This window comes from Marasmius oreades, chromosome 7 (genome assembly GCF_018924745.1).
Source record: "Marasmius oreades isolate 03SP1 chromosome 7, whole genome shotgun sequence".
NCBI classification, from domain to species: domain Eukaryota; kingdom Fungi; phylum Basidiomycota; class Agaricomycetes; order Agaricales; family Marasmiaceae; genus Marasmius; species Marasmius oreades.
The window spans coordinates 426,750-442,699 of NC_057329.1; the positions used below are offsets into that span (position 1 = coordinate 426,750).

The window sequence follows — 15,950 nt, forward strand, 5'->3', positions numbered from 1 at the left end:
ACATTGACGTGGCAGATAGATGATGGGAATAAGCGGCGATTCCAGGGCCCGGGGGGTGGTGAAAAGAACTTTCGACGAGACTTTCTGGATTGTGGGAATAGTATCTTGCATTCAGAATGACGGCCGAGAGATCGATTCCTGCGGTAATCAAGTTAAGAGTTGAGTTTCTGCTCCAGATCGAGGAAAAGCCCCTACGCCGGAAGTTCAAACGTTCACCGCCCATAGTCTACCCATCCGCAGCGCAGCTTACGACGAGCAGCGAGCTGAGCAGGGGTCTGGATAGGAACCACCAGCAGATAATCAAACAAAATCCGCACTCTCCACAGGGTATTCTGACCAAAAGCCTTTCGGTGTATCGCAGTAGACGAAATGAGATTGACTCGGAGGCGTTCGGGTCTCGATTTGGTGCTTACGGAATATTGATAGGCTGAACGGCGGGAGAAATGTAGGTAGTCTCTTGTGAAGCTATGGCAACCGAGACTCGCCTTACGACAAGCCTAAGGAGTTCTGTCTTAAAACGGCTGAACTTTCAAATAATACATCCGACACAGTTTGCTTTGTCGCTGCCAAAAGTTTCGAGATGGTAGGCTGACGGACGAACGACGAGGTTAGTCAGAGTACTGAAGTAAAGGAGGGCAGACTTACTATCCCATACGTTTTGAACAGCGTGAATGCCAGTGAGAACCCCGGGAGCTTGAGCTGCATATCTTATCTCCACGACACCTGCATGATCTCTTGCGCTTCCTCGGGCGTCATCTGCTGTTGACAACTGAATTTCGGAAAGGATTTTGAGTGCATTTTGTTGCAACACCTCCACCAAAGGTATCACACCACGATGAGATAGCTCGAAACAGCCATCGCCAAAAGTGTGGGTAGAGTCAAGCATCGCTTGACTAGCGCACTGCCACAGGGTAGTAGTGCCGTTCATAACGAGGGCCCGGATGGCGAAAAGGATATGACATGGAATGACTAAATAGGCAGCATCACTGTCAAGAAGGAAATGGTCCATCGAATAGCTTTTTGCGTCTCGTTATATTCAACATTGGGGAACCGCCGGCTATGACAAACCAAGTTTTGCAAAGGTGAAGGAGACGAGATCTGGCGCTGAGGCCGTTGAATGGAAAGGCGACGACAGCGGCAAAGTGGTTTTAAACTTCTTATGAACAAGAAATCTTCAATTGGTTTGAGGTTCGGAGTGTCCATCGACGGCGAGTAACCCTTCTCGTTTGAAGGTCCCCATTCAAGGCTACATAGTTAGAAATGTCAGTCGTATGCCGAAACGAGTTATAAGCCAATACAAACCGTACCGCCTTTATCTCCAAAATCCCGTCTTTCGCCCAACTTTCCATAGAACCTCAACAAGAATATCCTATCTGTATTGCTGAGCGCGTATCGCATTAGCGAGCGTTGTGTTTGAGTATAGTATTACATCGAGTCGACAGTATGCTGACTACTAAAGTCAATATCTTGCGGTGAGTAAAACCAACGTCACTTACTCATGTCTTCCTGGTGGTGGGTTTGACGTCGTTCCGACTATCATCCTAACCTAGGAAAAAAACTGAGGAATCATACAATTGAGGTTGAGTCTGCTGAACGGGAGGGAGGAAAGGGAAGAGGAGGACAAAGCAAACAACGCGTAGACCCATCATTTCCGATTCGGGTTCTATAACGGATAACGTGACAGCCTAGCGTGGCGGTGTTAGGAGTACTATCATGTCAAAGGTCACCAATTTGACCAAAATCCACCATCCCTTATGAAGTACATCGCCAGTCACGAACCTCACACTCGTATGTCATTTCTTACCTACAAAGTTACTGTATCTCAGTACATTCTAGTCGTGGTGCTCCTGTTCGGGTTACAATTGGTGAAAATCGACATCCCTCACTCATGTTACGTCCGAGGAGTTGTCGAGAGAATTCTCCATTCCGGCGAGTTCACTATTTCACCCAAGGTTCAAGAAATTGCACTACAGTACAAAGCACGGCATTTCCGCTACTTTACGCTCAGGAAACTCTTCCCCATCTGTGACATGAATGACATTCCCAAGCCACATCAGGAAAATCCCAAAACACGAATTGGTGCGAATTAGGGATAATTCGTACCAATTCTCCCTAAGGAGCCGAATTTGAGATGGTTAGTTCGCTTGGCGGAATTTCGAAAATCAAACATCCCCCTTTTTTCATTAGCACTAATTTGTCCTTATTACCACAATTTTGCATGCTTTCGTTGCCTTTGGTTGGCGCATATTTTCATATTTTTCTTACAAATAGTGACTTATTTCACAAGCTGAAGTTTAAACCACATCAATTATATTAATGGTAGTTACGATAAAATACATGTAGTAATAATTAATATATACTTAATATATAGAAGAATCAACATTTTTCCGCCTGTTGGAGAGCAAAAAGACCTACATGCCTATGAGTATAGAGTAGATCAGAAAAAAAGCTTATGACAGTCACCTGAAGACGAGTCAAAAGCATTGAGGATGGTCCTTGTATGTATGGATTTCATGTCATTCTAAAAATCCAGTAAAAAAATGAGCCTGCACCCCGGGAACTAGAGGACGAATCAACTTACATCACGAGTTCATTCAATGCTATGACGCCGTATTAATAAATTTCGGCAACAAAAATTATTTATCACCTACAGTCAAAAAGTCGAGTAGTCCCTGCCAATTGGTATGAAAGAGTGATTGATGTTTGGAACGAATATGAGTGTTAGGGCTGGAGAAGGTAAAAAAAAAGGAAGATGGATGGAGGGAGGGAAGGAAGAAAGGGAAAGTCGGAAAGAAATTTTATGTGGACGAATTTATGCCCCGGTCCCGGATTACCCAGACAACTCGGACAATCCATGTGTTCGGATCCTGCCCTGAATACATGGGCATCTCGGAGTAACTTCGTAAAAAAAATTTCAAGTTCACCTCATCACCTGCAGTACACCCGAGTTATCAGTACAATGTCAGGCTAGAATGCTCCCTCCTGCTGGTTTATTTTTGAGATTGTGTTTGTGATATTTTAAATATAAAGCTGTATACCAACAAACTTGCCTCAAATATTCTTGTGCATTTTATTGTTTGCACAATTTCACATGAGCCAACAAATTCACACAAATTATTTTGGTTAGAGCTCCAAGTTTTACCTAATTTCCCCAAAAGTATCAGAAGTTCGGGAGAATTAGTGCTATTTAGTTCCCACTGTAAGTTAATTCAATCGAATTATGACTAAGGCATGCAGAATTAAACAAATTATAACTAAGCATGCAAATTGGGGGGATTAGTCGGATTTATACTAATTCACAAATCGGGTTTTTCCTGACGGCCAGAGGACTTGCCAGACCTAATGGCGATTCAGCCTCCAGAACTGGGCAGAACCTCTGGCTGTGCAGATAAAAATTTACCTTCAGATGGATCATGCCTCAACCTCATTGTCGAGGAGCCCTTGCCTATTGAACAGATCCCTGCGGAAAGAGCCTCGGAGCTTGAACGATTTCGGTCTCGCGAAGTTGTCCTCTACTTGAATCAACATCAAGCTGAGGTTTTTCCCTTACTATTGGAACACAGGGTGTGCTCAAGATTCTGGGAGTATAACGACTCACTCATTTTTGGATTAACAGGCTGCGGCTCAAGGATACATGGGTGACGAATCCAATGTCATTTGGTGCAAACTCGTCGATGAAGATGAACGGGACACGCTCGAAGCTCTTCAAGCCCTCAGTTGTAAAAAGCATCACATTGTCACCCTGCTTCTCCCTCCCTGTCTGCTTCCTACAGGCCAATACTTGATCACGATACCACCACGAAACCGGGGTGATTCTGTTCAACTCCTGATATGGATGACAAAGTAACATTAGTCTGGGAGAAATAATCAGTACACAACCATGTATTTACCATTAAATCCCAACCTGAGTTTGAGTGGGCACTTATCAACAGCCTGTGCATAGATGGGCAAGATGCAATCAGTTTCTGATGAGTGTCTGAACTCAAAGCCTCAGTCTGATGATATCTGACAGTGTATGGTCAACATCAGGCCAGATTATGGCCAGATAGGGTCAGAATACCGTTACAGAGTCATGTCAATTCAGATTTTACAGCTATTTGTCACAGTCAGCCCACATTTGGCCCATATGCTGTCCAAATTTTTCGAGATAGTCAGCTTAGTGTCAGCACAGCCCAGGTTGTTGATAGTGAAACTGGCATAAATCAGTCGCAATATTTGTTAAACTTAGACCCGGACCTACCTACGTTAACCAAAGAAAAATAAAATGCTAAGTTGATATATTATCTAACAAGATTCAATGTTCAACTTGCATTGAACTTTGCTTTCGGCATGTTCAGGGTTCCATCCTGCGCAGGGTAACTGCAGGTACGCCGAGTTCCCCATTATTGATTTTGCTCCACCAATGCCCTACAGATGGAGTGGGTATTTGTGGATCCCATGTGGGTCCCTCTCCACAGAAGTGCATCATGCCAACAAATATGACCAAAGAACGCGCAACATATAAGTATGCCCGCCGCACGCATCCTGCCCACACCTCTCTCCCTCTTATGTGAGTATAACTTGACTCTTTTTTTTTCTTGACTTACTCACACTCGATGCAGAACGAAGACAATAGCGACACTCTGTGTGGTCAAGATTGGGTCAAGTAGTGATAACGAGTCACCGTTAGTTGCGTGCCGGGTCCGTTCAAAGTTCACGTTTCTTGATTGTTTGTTATTCCTTATGTGTGTATATTTGTACTGTTCTTAATATAATATAATATAATATGTTTTATTGGAATCAGACTGCACGAGTGAGAACTGAAATGATTATATCAAATATTATATTAATTTCTAAATATGGTAGCCCAAGCCAACCCAGACTGGTGAGTATCTGATGATAATACGACATCTTGTCATCTCAGCCCATCTGGCGATGGCTGGTCCGACATCATCACACTTCACTCTGCTGCTCAGTTTGGTCAACCTGACCATTCACTCTCAGAATGAAAGGCTATATTGTTGAAAGCAGGGTGCAAAGGCTGTCAGCCTAGATGCACAGTGGTATGACTTACTTTGTAAGGGACTTGAGACAGTAACTTGGTTAGAGTTAAGTGGTAGGATATTCGTATAGAACAGCCTATCGTTACATGCTGTTACTACTTAGCTTTTATACTACCTTGTAGGTATAATAATAGGTATGTCATACTATGTCGTGCTAAGCACGTCTGTGTGAGTTAGAACTAAAGATAGTGCTTAATGAATGTGTCTGAGTAACAAGGTTCTTGTTATCTCTCGAGGTCATATAGCTATTGGTAGATATAAGTAGATGTGAGAGAATGTCCAGTCATCTACTGTGAGGTCTATAAGCTATTGGTAGATAAGTAAACTATCCATGTGAATGATAGTGTAAATATAGTGACAGACGTATGTACATGAGTAACTACTAATGTCTATGGAGTCTTGTGTCTAAGTCTTGTGACTGACATGGTCACATGTTAAACGATTAGTTCAACACTCCCCCTCACTGAATTCATGTGGTATAAATTAGTGGAAGGTCAATCCAAGTTCTTTACGACATTTTTCGAACTTGATTTTATCTAGGTTCTTCGTGAGAAGATCTGCAGGATTTTCGGTTGTGGGAGAATAGAAGAGTGTGATCTTCTTTTCGTTGATGCATTCACGAATGTGATGAAAGCGTATGTCCATGTGCTTGGTTCGCTTTTCTTGTACTTCGTTACTGCTGCTTAGAAATAGTGATCCTTGATTGTCGCCAATTAGTGGAATTGACTCTAATGGGAATCCTATTTCTCCAAAGAGGTTTTCAATCCATCTAATTTGTCTAGCACAGTCGGATAGTGCCATGTACTCGGCTTCTGTAGATGACAATGCAATGGTCTTTTGTTGGTGTGAAACCCAACAGACTGGTGCGTTGGCAAACTTGATTAAATATCCAGTGTGTGATTTTCAATTACTAGGATCTGTTGCCCAATCTGAGTCAGAATAGGCCATGAATCCCATGTTCGACTTTCCATCATATGTGAGTGTATATTTGGAAGTTCCTCTAAGATATTTGAGGATATACTTTGATCGATCAAGATGATCTCGAGATGGATTTGCGCCATGCTGTGATAGTTTGATAACAGCATGTGCAATGTCAGGTCGTGTTCCAAGCATGAGGTAAAGTAGTGATCCTATTACTGATTGGAACTGTGATCGAAGTTTTGGATCTGGAGTATTTATGTTGGTAACCGGTGTGTATCCACCAGGTAATGGTGTGCTTGCTGATTTTGCATTTGTCATATCAAATCTTCGGATTACTTTTTCAAGATAGTCGCATTGATCAAGATAGATCTTTCGATTTTTGCGGTCTCTCCTGATTCTCATTCGAAGAAATTCCTTTGGTTCTCCTAAATCTCTGCATTCCCAGACTTTCATAAATTCCTTCTTCTTTTTATTGAGAAGGTCCTTGTCGGATCCCATGAATAGGGCATCGTCGACATAAATAATGGCAATAACGGTTTTGCTGCTTTCTTGGAAGATGTATACGCCAGCATCTGAAGTGCATCGTGTGTAGCCCATTTTCATCATTGATTGTGTACACATATGCCACCAAGTTCGACTGGCTTGCTTCAGGCCGTATAATGCTTTGCGTAACTTCCAAACCTTGTCTTTATCCTTGACGAATCCTTCTGGTTGTTCCATAAAGATTTCTTCCTTTAACTCGCCATATAGAAAGGCGGTTTTAACATCAAGCGCTGAGATTTCCCAATTCTCTAGTGCTGCTAATGCTAGAAGTAGTCGTACGGTTTCAAATCGTACAACTGGTGAAAATAATTCGTCATAATCTATGCCTTGGATTTGTGAAAATCCTTTTGCTACTAATCGTGCTTTGTAGCGTCCATCCGACTTCTTGTCGAATACCCATCTGCATTTGATTGGTTTTTTGTGTGTAGGACGGTTTACTACTGAAAACACTTGTCTTTCATTTAGTGATTTCAATTCTTCTCCACAAGCTTTCAGCCATTCTATCTGTTCTTCTTTTGGGCGTAGGTTGAGGATTTCAGAATAAGACCAGTCTTTGACTGTATCAAAATCTGGTTTGATAGCGGATGAAAGAAATGTTTTAATGAATTGTTCTCCCCCTTCCTGAATAAGTCTAGTCATAAGCTCTTTTTTAGAGTTCCCTTGTTCAGGAATGACAGGTTCTTTCGACTTCACTGGTATTTTTTCAGGTATTCCCAGTGGATTTACTGTCTTCTGCCAGCTTCGCATTCCTTGTTGTTGATTTTCAAGAGGATTGCCTGTATAGATATTTCCTTCTTGTATCCTAGGTATGCGAATTCTAGGTTCGACCTCTCTAGGTGGTAAAAAATCTCTCACTTTCTGAGATCTTTTATGAGTTCGTGGAGGAGTTTGTGGAGGATAATTCTGTTCATGAGGTTTTTCCTGAGGTCGTTCATCCTTAGGAATATTACATTCAGGATCCTGTGTAGGAGCCTCATTGTTAGAGTCATCATTGGGAAGGTTCCAAAATTCGTCAAAAGCGTCCTTTTGATTCGAATTTGGATGGTGATCATTGTGATCATGACCGTCGTAAGGGTATTGTTGAAAAGGCGTAGAGTGGATTGGTTCGGAAGATTTGTCTATCTCAATAGAACCAGGTGCTTCCTGTTTGCATTTAGGAAACCATGATTCATCAAAGGTAGCATTGGGGCTAACAACAATAGAGTTGCTAGTAGTTCACATAAAACGATAAGCTTTTGATCCTGGTTCGTAACCAATAAAGATCATAGCTTCTGAGCGTGGTGCTAGTTTGTTTTTGCATACTTCTATGTGATTATGAACATAAGCCCCACAACCAAACGTCCTGAAGTAGGAAACATCAGGTTGGTTGTTGCTATAAAGTTCCACAGGCGTTTTCCATTTTCTGGAATGAATTGGAGTTCTGTTGTATACATGAAGTGCCGTTTCAATAGCAAATTGCCACCAACTCTCTGGTGCACAGGCTTGTTGCCGTAGTGCCTCAGATTTGTCTCGCAGCGTCCGATTGAAATGTTCTATTCGACCATTTTGTTCATGTATGTGAGGTGCAGATGACTGGATAGAAATTCCATGTTGTTTGAAGAATGCATCTGAATTCCTAGAGAAGAATTCTCCTCCTTGATCGAAGCATAGCTTCTTGACTTGTTGATTAGATAGGTTTTCCACTAATGTCTTCCATTCTTTTAGCTTTTGGAAAACATTGTACTTGTTTCGTATAGGGAAGACCCATCCTAGTGAGGAAAAGTCATCGATCATAGTCAAGCAATATTTGTTTTGCTGATATGAGTGAGTTGGAAATTCCAGTACATCCACATGAACTAATTCTAGTTTTTCAGAGGCGCGTTTGCTAGAAGATGGGTATGATTTAGCTGTCATCTTTCCTTTAGCGCAACCTCTACAGATTCCTGTAGTTGGTTCACGAATCATAGATTCAGTGAAACCTTTGCATGAAGTTTTACATTTGTGCAGTACGGTGTAAGATGCGTGTGCAAAACGTCTATGCCAAATAGATGAATCTATGTTTGCAAGAGAAGCCATAATGATTGAAGGTGATTTCTCCTTGGAGAGTATCTTTCCATCAACCTATTTGAGATTATCTGTTCCATTACTGGGATATCCAGTTAGGATTTCAGAATGATCTCTCTTGGATCTGAGAGAAGTTGCTTGATCGTAAGATAAAGTATAGTAACCTTCTTTTTCGATCTTACCAGTGGATAGTATTCGATATGGACTATGGCATTGGTACATGACTGGAAAAAGTTTTATGACACATTTGTGGCCATTGGCTTTATGACATTCTATGAATACTGTTCCGAGACCAGTAATAGGCATGTTAGCTTCATTGCCTGCACTAGTCTGAACTGCGATTGGGCTGCTTAATTCATGATAGTCAACAAAATCATTGATATTAGGAGTCATATGATGTGTTGCTCCACTATCTAGTAGCCATTTCTCTTGCTTTACTTGCTTATCACTTATTGCAGTTGTAGAAAACGCAAATATATTATTACATACAGAAACATCGTTATAACCAATTGTAGTTATACAAGAAGTTTGATCGGTGTTATTCTGTAGTGAGTGATTAGCATTAAGCTTTGAAGTAAAAGAGAAATCTTGCCAGCATTCATAGTCACAACCATAGGTGTCTTCACCATTGTATTCGTAGTCGTTGTAGTTGTGATAGTCATTGGGGGTCTCGGACTCTTCCATTTGTCGATCTTCGTAGGAAATTCCATCAGAGAAGCGGTGTCTCCTGATGTATCCTTGCGAAGTTTCTCCATGTCTCGTACAATCCTTCCAACTATGTTCTATTTGCTTGCATTTAAAGCATATTCTTTGTGAACAGTACCTGAAGACGTGTTCTGTGCTTCCACACTTATAGCATTTCTTCTGTAGTGGTGAATTGTTGCTGAGCTGTGGCCTGGGGGGTCGTCCGCCAGTACTCATTCTTGCAGTTTTGGAAATTCGTCTTTTGTTTTCTTCTGCCATTCTCTTTAGGTAGTCTATCCTTTTCTCCTTCTTCCACGGACTTCTACCAGTATCAACTGGTGGCCAGTTGAAATCTTTAGTCATTGGATGAAGTTTTTGACAACTGTTACTAGGGTGAGTAGGGCTTCGGCAGTGAGCACACCTTTGAGGTGGATTGAGAGGACAGTTAGCACGAGTGTGCTTAATTGATTCGCAGATATAGCAAAACGTTTCAGATTTGCCTATCTTAAGCTGTTGTCTCTGATTTTTAATTTTCTTCAGAGCTGACCGATGTCTGTCGTTCTCCAATTGATTCATGCGTCTGACATGTTCGTTAAAGTCAGATTCATTGAATCTGTTATTGCATTCCTCGTATGCCTCCCTTTTCCTCTTCAAATTGTTGCGTTTGAGCCATTTTTGCCTAACTTCATATCTCCGATTAAATCGTCGCTTGATATGGAACCAATTGTGACTTGTCCAAGGGGTGAGATGTGGATCATCAAGATCAACTTCATTTGTGATGCAGTTCACTGGTAAAGCTTTTGCCAGTGTCATGGATCTTCGAATCAACGCTACTTCTTGAGCAGGTGAGAAGAGTTCCATGGAATTGCTCCCTTGGCCTATAGTTATGGATGTCACAAACTCTCCAGCAGTTCTTCTGCGATGATATTCTTTGAGAATTTCTTCTTCTTCTAGATTGAACATATCATTTCTAAACCTTTGAACTTTCTCGACCATCGGTTCAACGTAAAAACCATTCTTTATGAAAAGAGGGGTCCAAGATAGATCAAGATCTGTCCTTATCACATCATGTTCAGATATGATGGCAGGAAGATACTCTTCTTGTGTTATGACCGGGTCGGGTAAGTCTGTAGGTGGACTGTCGATTGAAAAATCATCAAAGTTGATTTGATTCGGGTTGGTGTCCGTAAGATCCGGCATCGAATCAATTGTTTCATTCTCTGGTAGAGATATTTCTTGTTCATCATCAGATATATAGATAACTTCGCATTCTAGATCTGATGCTTCCTCCATATAGGTATCTTGTTCTGTATCAGAAGTTTCTTCCATGTGAATATATAATGGAGTTGAAGAATTTGTCATTTCGAAGCAAATGGTTGTATTGACATGAACATTGGAAAGTTCTTCTTGAAGGCGAGAACTGATTCGCAATGGTAGAGGTTCAGGAGATGGTGGGACTAATCCTCCTGTTTCAGGGGTATTATTTGGGGTGTCAGAGGATTGATCAAAAGAGACTCGGTATGGATCATCTCTCTCGTAGTAGGTGTCCGAATCATATTCATCAGCTTCTGCCCAATCATTCCAGTAAGCAGAATGTTTGGATCGTCGTATTCTTTCTGCTTCTTCTTCTTCTAGATTGCGACCAGGGCACATTCTGTTTAGTGTTTGTACTTCGAACAGTCCTTCCTGATTTTCAGAAGGAGTTTTTGTGAGGCCAAAGTACCGTTGGACACATCTGACTTGATTAAGCCAGTTGTGATCAATATTAGAGTCGTTGATGGTATTCTTCAAAGGTTTCTGAAGATACCAATCAAGAGCGTTGTATTCTAGATTTTCTTCCACAACCTTTTCCCAGCATTGTGGGAGACGAACTTGAATTGGAGCATTTTCCCTCCATTTTGATTGATCATCTTTGAAGAGTCGTATAGAATCAGGATAGATTCTTCTAGCAATTTCATTCATTGATATGATTTCAAGAGAGATATCCCTGATTATTCGTCTGATATCATTGGCGCTTTGCCAGGGATGAAGATGTGCTGCAGTATGAACCATTAGTGGTGGTTCAATCCTGATGTTTTCGATTTTTGTGTCCTGATCCATCAGGCTTTCGAAGATAAATTGTCTTGGTGTCATGTTATCTATCCTGTAGATATTGACATTGTACTCTCGACAATGAGTATCTGCAGCTTCTGAACTAAGCGATAGGATTATTTTGTAAATCCCAGAGGCGTTCAGTTCCTCAAGTTCTTGAAGTAGACTATCCTTTTCTGCTTCTTCATCAGTGAGGAGAATGTTTCGTAGAATATTGTTTCTAAGATTCTTCCGAAGTTTGTGGATCATATTATTGATTAACATTTCTGCTCGTGATGGTTCTCCAAAGGAATTTTGCTGCGTAGCTTCGAGTTGTGTATAGCGAAGAGCAGTAGGAATAATTACAGGGGATGGTGGAACAGTATTCAGCAATCTGGTATCCAATTCAACCTGGTATTCAGATTGTGGATTTACATCAGATGCGGTGGAACTAATGGTACATCGGGCAAGTGGTGGTTGGAAGAAATCCGGATTATTACCAAATATTTCCATTAAGTCTTTGAAATCTGGGTCGGAAACTGGTTCATGATCAGGAAGTGGTCGTCCAAGATTGTGACTTGTAGACGTTCCTATCATTTGTAGGTCTCGGGTAGTAGTGCTAGGAATATTTGAAGTAGACGCGATTTGTCTTTCTTCTCCATCCCAATTGTAGCCAACACGATTCATATGTATTTCGACAAATCGGAGTTCATCGGCTAGTTGTGAACAATTGATTTTAACAGGGGCAGAATGATTTCCGGAAGAGTTTTTATTTTTCTTTCCTCCCCCTTTCTGCTTCTTGTTATTATTAAATTGTTTCTTAGAACCCTGACCAGGATTCTGTTGTGGCTGCTTCCCCTTTCCTTTTCCTTTCCAGTTCTTTTTCTGGTTGCTCTGCTGAGCACCAGGATTATACTGCTGAATTGGATTGGAGTTCCGATTCTTTTGACCATTATTCCAAGTTGGTCGGAAGTTTGGATTGAAATGTTTCAGTCCAGTGACTCTTGCAGTATTAGATTGTACCATAGACATCGATTGTTTTTGCATCCACTCGGTGGATACCATTTCAATAATTTTTTGAGTGGTAAACTCCCGCTCCGTAAGATTGTTGATGATAGAAATGACGTTCCCGAAGGAAGGAGGTAACTTGCTAACTATTTGGAAAGCGATGAGTTTATCCTCAAGTGGGTATCCTTTCTCCTGAAGTCTAGCTGCATGGGAAGTGATCTGGGTAATGGCAGGTATTGGATTTACACCATCCTGAATGAATATATTGTTATATTTAATATATTCTTCATTCGCACTGGCAACTTTATTTGATTTGAATGCCAGCTTCAATGCATCAAAGAATTGCATAGCGGTTTTGTCTTTGCCGTATGAAATTCTAATAGCTTTTGAAGTGCGAAGATGGAGGTAACCAAGGGCTTGCTCATTTTTCTCAGACCAAGTGTTGTAATTAGAGACGGAAGTGTGATACGTGGCATGATCGGTGGCAGCAATAGAAGGTGCCGCAGTAGTCAATGCTGTTACACATTTCTGAACTCTACAGTAGTTTGTGAATGTATCAGAAAACTCTTCCCATTTGCGTGCATTTCCATCGAAGATCGGGATGACGGAGATTCCGGCAGTAGAAGGAGTTTCGGCGTTATTAACCATTTGGGTATAGAGAGGATATTGCCTATAATTGGCAACAAGGAAGTCTGATTCTGGATCATTCTTTACAGAGAAGGCTTTGTTAGAACCAGAGACTACTGGAACATTAAAGCCAGTGGGAGTTTTGACGTAAACACCTTGTTCTTCGGAGGAAGACATTTGCTAAAAGAAATATGATTGTAAGCAAAGGCTTTTAAACAATCTGTCTTTCTATAGATTATGAGTCCGTTTGGCCACAAACGGTCGTTATCAATTAAGATAACTAATTCCATGTGTCATGTGTCACTTCAGTGATCCGGTCTCAATCCCGGACTCACTATGTATAGTAAAAAATCTATATGCCAATAGAAAGCTTTTTGTTTTAAAATTTGTTGATTAATCTGCGTCAGTTACACAAGCTTTCTCACATGAAACCCGCAGGTTCATGCTTAAGCATTGTCCAACGAGCGATCCCAAAACAACAAACTTATAAACTACTAAGCGTTTATATGACTGACAGCATATAGTGGAGGTTTTACTTATTTAAATACGAAAGTGACCGTGACTACTTTACAAGCTATCTAACTTGGGGTCCAAACGGTTGTCCCAAGTGAATCATCCGTGTAAATGGATGAAACCTTCTCAGTCTGCGTTGCACAAGCGTGCAGGCACGACCAGAGGAGTATGAAGTGTAAATTTTAGATATAGGGCTTGTACGAAAGTGAAGGCCCATGATGCTAGTATAGAGGGAAATAAATGAATGAAATAATTCTTGCCTTTTTGCCATATCCGATATCCACTGATGAACTTCTCTATGTCCCGCAAAGGGTCATAGGTCTGTCCGCCATTGACACTGACTAGGAAGTCTGTGGCGTTCGGGGCCCATAACCTGTTGAAAGCAGGGTGCAAAGGCTGTCAGCCTAGATGCACAGTGGTATGACTTACTTTGTAAGGGACTTGAGACAGTAACTTGGTTAGAGTTAAGTGGTAGGATATTCGTATAGAACAGCCTATCGTTACATGCTGTTACTACTTAGCTTTTATACTACCTTGTAGGTATAATAATAGGTATGTCATACTATGTCGTGCTAAGCACGTCTGTGTGAGTTAGAACTAAAGATAGTGCTTAATGAATGTGTCTGAGTAACAAGGTTCTTGTTATCTCTCGAGGTCATATAGCTATTGGTAGATATAAGTAGATGTGAGAGAATGTCCAGTCATCTACTGTGAGGTCTATAAGCTATTGGTAGATAAGTAAACTATCCATGTGAATGATAGTGTAAATATAGTGACAGATGTATGTACATGAGTAACTACTAATGTCTATGGAGTCTTGTGTCTAAGTCTTGTGACTGACACGGTCACATGTTAAACGATTAGTTCAACATATATTAGATTTGAACTTGAATTTCAGGTCCATACCAGGTAACGTCAATTTGAGAGGCACTAACGATGGCTGACGGTATCGATCAGTATATGGACATTTTGGTCCCGATTTCGTGGTGACCAGATTACGGCTTTAACTTGATGCAAGCAGAGGGATCGCGATTTTGCGGCGATACCATTCACCGAATCACTCGCCAGCTTTGTGAGGCCATCCGATTTCTCCATTCTCATGGGTATTATCACCTTGACATCAAGCACCAGAACTTAGCCATCAACCACGACTCTCCTGATCTCACCGTTCTCGACCTTGGGTCTGTCGTGAACGGCGGGCGAAGCTGTGTTCTTTTTGGTGTCACTGGCACATGCAGGTGTGTGGCACCAGAGGTTCAGGTATGGCACAATTATGACCCAGACGATTGCGTTCAATGAAGTCAACGAAGCCGATGAACCCCCACCCTATGACCCCCGGAAAGCGGACATTTGGGCGATAGGGAATGTTGTCTGCTATCTGCTGGAGAAGGAAGGGGCCAAACCTCACTACGAGACCGAGCTTCAAGAGTTTGGAGAATGGCTGACGAATGATAACCCGAAAGAGCGACCGACGTTAGATCGGGCCATAGAACGTCTCGATAAGATAGTTGCTGCTCCATTAGCTACTCAAATTGTCGAGAATGCTTCAGCTTCGTACACTGACCGCCTTCCCATTTCACCCCGATCCTTTTAGAAATGTCATAGGTCGTGGTATACTTATACATAATATTATTTCTTTCATTCGCAAATCGTGTTCACAGTCGTTCGTCTCTTCATGCGTCATCGGCACCCATCGATTGCAGCTTGCAGGGCGTTGACTCCTCACGCATACTGATCGATTGGCCAATGAACACTTGTATCAGGGATTGTGTTGGTTTGTTAGCCGTGGCTGGACTTCAAGCAACCTTCTTAATGAAGAGACGGTGGGTACGATGAGCTCTTTTGGACCTGCCACAAGCCTAAAGTACTTCTGTTTGAAACCGGTCGAGCTTTCAGATGATACAAGAATAAGTACCGAAATATAAGGATAAGATAGACAGATATGAGGGTTGAGAATACGACACGTGGTGTAAGGATAGGACTAGCGAACACCCCAAATAGTCAACACGCATCGATGACCGGGAGTTGGGGCAAACACTGCATCCCATCCTCAAAGAAGGTAGGGATAGGTTGCAGAAGCGCAGTAAAAAAGGATCAAATTCCCTCAAGACCTCCTCCATCAACCATATGCTGAAATCTGTGAGCGTAAACTGATTATCGATGTCGGCGGGCACCGGCTTGTCCATCAAGATCGTAATCACGTTCCCTACCGCCCAAGTATCCACCTTATGTCGTGCAGGCTGTCGACGACGGCAGTGGAAGAAAGGTTAGTACTATTATGACGACTGGCCGAGGTTGAGAGCGATCGTCACTTGCAGAATCGTTCAAGTTGTGGTGCCAAATATCGTCGAGTAGCCATTCTTCACCTATTCTCGAGACAACGGACAAAATTGTCCGGGGTTTCCTGATAACTGAGTTACCCTACCAGCAAGAGAAAGAAAAGCACCGGACGGACGCACGTTAACTACGTTTGGTCACCACTATCCTTGTTCCTCCATC

At 41.9% G+C, this 15,950-nt stretch overlaps 3 protein-coding genes across 3 annotated transcripts; 2 read left to right on the top strand and 1 right to left on the bottom strand.

Annotated features, from left to right (window-relative positions):
• Window positions 1-529: 529 nt before the first annotated feature.
• On the bottom strand, window positions 530-928 carry E1B28_010835 (uncharacterized protein; the record flags this gene model as incomplete). The annotated part of the gene is made up of 2 exons (XM_043155815.1): window positions 530-588; window positions 646-928. The coding sequence occupies 2 exons, from the start codon at window positions 926-928 to the stop codon at window positions 530-532; spliced, it is 342 nt and encodes a 113-aa protein (XP_043005597.1).
• A 2,414-nt stretch (window positions 929-3,342) lies between these two features.
• Window positions 3,343-3,847, top strand: E1B28_010836 (uncharacterized protein; the record flags this gene model as incomplete). Its single annotated transcript, XM_043155816.1, has 2 exons — window positions 3,343-3,564; window positions 3,617-3,847. 2 exons carry the CDS (start codon window positions 3,343-3,345, stop codon window positions 3,845-3,847), a joined length of 453 nt encoding a protein of 150 aa, XP_043005598.1.
• Window positions 3,848-14,724: 10,877 nt separating this feature from the next.
• E1B28_010837 (uncharacterized protein) lies at window positions 14,725-15,045 on the top strand (the record flags this gene model as incomplete). The annotated part of the gene is made up of 1 exon (XM_043155817.1): window positions 14,725-15,045. The coding sequence occupies one exon, from the start codon at window positions 14,725-14,727 to the stop codon at window positions 15,043-15,045; it is 321 nt and encodes a 106-aa protein (XP_043005599.1).
• Between the last annotated feature and the right edge of the window lie 905 nt (window positions 15,046-15,950).